At 44.3% G+C, this 5,604-nt stretch overlaps 1 protein-coding gene across 1 annotated transcript; it reads left to right on the top strand.

The window, feature by feature from the left end:
* The first annotated feature begins 220 nt into the window (after window positions 1–220).
* Window positions 221–1,259, top strand: LOC147847470 (uncharacterized). Its single transcript, XM_087339150.1, has one exon. The coding sequence runs from the start codon at window positions 575–577 to the stop codon at window positions 1,244–1,246; it is 672 nt and encodes a 223-aa protein (XP_087195276.1). The 5' UTR covers window positions 221–574; the 3' UTR covers window positions 1,247–1,259.
* Window positions 1,260–5,604: the final 4,345 nt, after the last annotated feature.

The raw sequence follows: 5,604 nt of genomic DNA, 5'->3' as shown, positions 1-5,604 counted from the left end.
ATCCAGCTAAAGTTGTTCAAAGTTCAAACAAGCATACACACAGAGTAACCATAGATGGGAAAGTTAGACAGGATATTGATGGAACTTGTCAGCAAACAAATGAAGGGACAATATACTTAAGAGATGGTTCAAATGTCAAATCATCACAAGAGAAAGTTGAATGGGGAACCTTTTACTTTATAAGAAGACACGACTCTTGCTTTATAAGAGAAAGAATAATTGTAGCACTCAAATTTTATTTCTTAGCTCTACAATAGTGACCTATATATAATGACACCACGCAATTGTTGTTTCTCCGCTCTACAGAATCGATAAACAATCTAGACTAGAACTTTCTAGAATTTTCTATATGGTGAGGTGAGCATTTGTGGTCATCGTTTAAGAGTATGGATCTACGAACGTGAGATCTAAAAATAATCAATCCATGTTACAAATACTAATTATAATGTTTAGCATGGTGTGTCACTGATGAAATTAATGTAAAACTCATTCACTGGTTGTTACATCCGGAGAGATCCTGTAATCAATGTAGATTAGTGAGACTTTGGACTAAAATAAGACATCACATAAGAGTATGGATGCAGAATTAGATGCAAGCATAAGCCATGTTACAAACCCTAATAATCACGAGCATGGTGTGAACATTAGTACAGTACCTAAAGAGTCCGTTGTGATGCTATCCAAGTTTCTACCGCCGAGGAAAGAGGCATTGGAGAGCTTGGTGAAGAGCAAACCACACTACTTAAAGCTACACAGCCTGCAAGACAAGGAAGCCAAAATGATGAAAGTGATGAGCAGGAAACGTAGAGCTGTGCATCGCCACAAACGCGAGATCTATGAAATCATCAGTCTGTATACGGTGTTACAAGGCCTGTTGTTTATGGGGGTATCACAAGCAAACAACATGAAGTGTTCAGACAGCTGGGGTCCGATCGTTCTAACCATAGCCATCGCCATTGCGACAATGTTGGCTACCATGGACAAGGTCGGCGCGCTCCGCAAGCAGAAGGAGGAATTCCAGAGACACAAGGATTGGTTGAACGCGATATTCCGCCCCATAAGCGATCTGCGTGACAGGGGTGCGGAAGTAGACCTGAAGACGTTGCGAATTGAAGAGGAGGAGGAGGGGTATTACAGGGTCGAATCAAGCTTCCATGTCTACAGAAACCTAGTCCTGAGCTTCCTCGTTCTCTTCTCTGTACTCATAGCCTTCTCCAGCCATCACATGCTCTGTGCACATGTGTAGCTCTCGCTGTCTAAGCTTTAGTTAAGCTTTATAGCGACCTTCTTCATATCTATCTGTGTCTTATCTATCTATCTATCCATGTCCCTACCAAGCTATGTTTGTCTCTGTCTTATCTATCTATCTATCTATCCATGTCCCTACCAAGCTATGTTTGTCTGCGTTCTGTGTGTCCCTACCAAACTATGTTTGTGTATGTGGGTACTCGAAACAAACATACATATATGGCACTCGTGCCTTCTTCTTCTTGTTTCGAAGACGTAACATGGTCTCATAGCCTTCTCCAGCCATCGCATGCTCTGTGCACATTCTTGGCACGTATCGGAGGACGTGCGGTTTGGTGGGGGTGGATGCCGTGAAGATTTTTGGCAACGGTGTGAAAATTGTATAGAATGTACAAAATCTAGTGTTGTTCTTCACACACAATATGAAACAATAATAGTGAAGATTTTATTTTATATTAGTTTAATATCTTGGTACGAAAAGATGGATGTCTTCAAGAGCTTCCGAATGCATTTTACTACATGTGAAATGGACAACTTAGTGTCAAGTTATGTGAATGTGAAGTTTGACAAGAAGAAGAGAAAAACAAATCTATGAGATATCCCACATAGATAGGACAAATCAGGATCCCACATTATATAAGCAGAGCCAGAACTTATTACTTTCTGTCTATGTGTGGAGCATAGAATGTTCTTGGGCTAGACTGTGGCTTAACTACTCGTAATGGGTTTTGGAGGACGAGACCAGACGGACGGCGACGGAGCTGGAACCGGACCAAATCGAGACCGGAACAGACGACGGAACCGAAACTGGATAGACTGGATCACCGGGTCGGATGCAGACCAGATAGATGGATCAATCGGGTAGGTTGATTACGATGATTTCGGTGTGAAATGAACAAAATCATCTAGACTAAAAAACCTAGTAAATGTTTGTATACAAAGGGATGCAAGCAAGGCTTGAACCTTGCACCTCCAAGATAAAAAGGAGTAGACTTACCACTAAGCTAATTCATTTCCTTAGAAATATTTTTTCTATCATTATACTTTTACATATAAATTCTCATATTAGAGCTTGATTGAGTGACATGGTTATCATGACATGTAATGCATGAGTGCCAAATGGCAAACATGCATCACATGCATTCCATGCATTGTATGCATGTCTTGTACCCTCATATGCATCATATGCATGGGGTCGTCTATAACAGAGTGGTTGAAAAAGATCAAAAGGAGAGCGATGTATGAATTAAGAATTTAATAAGAAGAAAATTTGTTATCCAATTGATGATATATATCTTGTTCTTCAAATCTAAAGTCAAGAGTTCAATCTTAGTCTCTCTTTCTCCATTTAAATCTTTCTCAATTTGTTTCAAAATTGGAATCTTAATCTCAATCTCTCTCTCTCAATCTATCTTAAATCCTTTCTCGCTAAAGCTAGTGCAAACTTCGAATCCTTCCCTTTTAGAACCTCGGCGGTTTCGCCTCACGATCCACACGTAGTGACGAATTTTCACGACAAGGCATCTGGATATCATCCCAAGGATCTGGAGACAATCCATCTCGATGACAACCTCCATCCAGATCAAGTAGTTTTTATTGGTCTTCATCGCCGAAACGATACCCCATAGCTCCCGCTTGACTTGGGTGTATCCTCACTACTATCGCTCAGTTAGTAATTTTGCGAACCATATGGCGAATCACATGCCGCTTTCTTCCTCCTAATTAATTACCCATTGAGTCAGACTCGTGTTGAGCATCAGGTCTATCGGGAATCCCTTTCCATAGATCTCCTTCTAGAGAGTCGAAGCCGACATCAGCTTCCCCTTTAGCCTCCTCATCGCCTCTGAGTGCTGTTCGCCCCATTCAAACTTCCGCCCCTTCTTCAGTAAAGCATACAATGGCTCAACAATATGCACATAGTGGGGAATCTAAATGTGATAAAAGGCACAAGCTCCTAAAAACCGTCGAACCTCTATCGTTGAGTTGCACTCTTCCTTCATCTCCGCTATAGCTTCGACTTTCATCGGGGATGGTTTTTGACTGTACGATCTGCATAGGTGTCCAACCACTAAGATCTCCGAGTGGCCGAACGCCAAATTCTTTCTAGAGAAGGTTAATCGTGCTATGTCCAACCTCTACATGATCTTCTCGTAGTTGGCGATGTGGTGAGCTACAAAATTTTGACATTTGTCTTCCCTGACCAACTTGTCTTTTTTGTCATCTGGACACTCCTTTATCGGGATGTCGTCCAGGAATGACATGGTAATGTCCGGGATGCAATCCCGCAATACCTTATTCATCACATTCACCATGTCCAACACCAAATTTGTTCCTCCTTGCTATAGGGTACACATCCGAACTAAGCCGAGCGGGGTCCACATCGTCGTGATGTCCCTACTTTCAATGACTAGTTGGAATTGGTGGTACCTTGAGTATAAGTCACCGACCGAGTAGATCGACCTTCCGACGAAGGCCTCTACAAGCTCGTGGATAGTCGGCCCAACCCCTACACTTCATATCATCACTTTGTTGATTGGTTGCAGGCCATGTATAAAACGCAATGTGCCGTTCTTCTGCGGCACCATAAACCAACGATTCGAATATGGGGCACTCGATGGTTCAAGGATCACTAACTTTTCTTTCTCCTAGAGTATCTATTGGCATAAAAGGCCGACTCCTTCCACTTTGTATCTGTAAAAGTTAGCATGCGGAAGCGTTAGACAAACCGACTTAGCTGGATAACAACAGAAAATGAGAAAAGGTTTAATGGAGAACTTAACACAGAGAATACGCATGGGATAGAGAGAGAGAGAGCAGAACATAAACTCGATTCAAAATATCACTCTGAAACTCTGTACATACAACGTGCTAAACAACACTATTTATACAAGTCTTCAAAAAAGGACTGACAAAAGTACTATGTACTTCAATGCTCATACGAGCGATTGACACTAACTGCGAGACAATGATTACCTAGTAGTGTAGGCTACTACTAGGCTTCCGGATCACACTCGAATCTGGCTCTCTGATCTGTCTCCCCAATCCGGCCGGTTGTTTGTGGATACCATATGAATACCAATACGGCTCATCCTTCCGGATGCCGATCCGGATCCGGTTGAGCTTGCTCGCTCAACACTCCCCCTCAAGCTCAACTTGAGGTTAGATCATGCTGTTAGTGTCTGTAGTAGCCGGTCCTTTCCTTCGGCTTCTTCTGACGTCCTCCCCCCTTGCTCTTGCTTCTCGTCCGATCTGGTTCCGCTTCTCGCGACCCGTCCGGTACTACGCACCTCGACCTCCTTGGTCAGCTTGTCTGCTCAACAGGCCCATTTCAGCTCCTTCGATGTTATGACTCCGGCGTTTGTCGATCCATCAGTTCCTTCGTGTCAGTGTCGACTTCCGCTGCCTTCTCGTCCGCTTGGCCTTTAGTTGATCCAGGTTCTCTGAATCTGGAACCGAATCAGCTTCCTCCGATTCATTCCAACTCTTGTCTGAGTTGGCAGTCTCCAACTAGTCTTCCGTTTTTAGGTCCTTCACCACATCGGACCACGTCCGGGTCTTGGCCTTCTTCTGGTCGGTTCTTTTCTTCTTGACTCCGCCACCATTGCCGCTTGCTCCGACTTGATTGGATGTGCCGACTCCTTGGGTCGACTCGGCTTCCTTTTTCCGCTTATCTCTCCCCTCGGTTCTTTCTTCCTCTTTAGCTCCTTGTTCGGTGCCATTCATTCCTGTTCCTCTTCTCCCCTTCAAGTGCGGCACATCGAGATGTTGAATGCCGAGCAGCTCTAAAAAGTGTTGCAACTTGTTTGACCTGAGCGGCTTGGTGAAGATGTCAGCCACTTGCCGATCCGTGTGAACATACCGAATTTCAACTTCACCGCTCAGGACCCGCTCACAAACAAAGTGATAATGCACTTCTATATGCTTTGTCCGAGCATGGAAATCAGGGTTCTTGGCGACCTGTATGCTGCTCATGTCGGCACTTCGATCCAGAGGTCACACAACAGTCGCCGAAGCCAGATGGCTTCACAGGGTGCAATGGTAGCGCCCCGGTACTCAGCCTCAGTGCTCGAAAGAGCCACTGTTGGCTGCTTTTTGCTGCTCCACGCAACAATCGTGCTACCAAGAGAAAACATGTAACTGGAGGTGGATCGGTGATCCGATGCATCAGCATCCCAGTTGGCATCGATATATCCGATGAGCTTCCCAGCTATACCGTGTCGGTATAACAGTCCCCGGTCCTTCGTGCCACTAACATAACGGAGTATCCAGTGTGCGCACTAAAGGTGCTCGACGATCGGCTTCTGCATGAACTAGTTGATCACTCCGATTGGGTAACTGATGTTGGGTCAGGTGATT

This window comes from Azolla caroliniana, unplaced genomic scaffold (genome assembly GCF_043228905.1).
Source record: "Azolla caroliniana isolate FFs.n. ecotype wild unplaced genomic scaffold, voAzoCaro1.0.p SCAF_969, whole genome shotgun sequence".
Taxonomy (NCBI): domain Eukaryota; kingdom Viridiplantae; phylum Streptophyta; class Polypodiopsida; order Salviniales; family Salviniaceae; genus Azolla; species Azolla caroliniana.
This window is presented reverse-complemented; position numbering and strand designations above follow the sequence as displayed.

What these genes read in the sequence shown, in the direction of transcription:
- LOC147847470 (XM_087339150.1), top strand. Translation starts at nt 575, where the DNA reads ATGGATGCAGAATTAGATGCAAGCATAAGCCATGTTACAAACCCTAAT.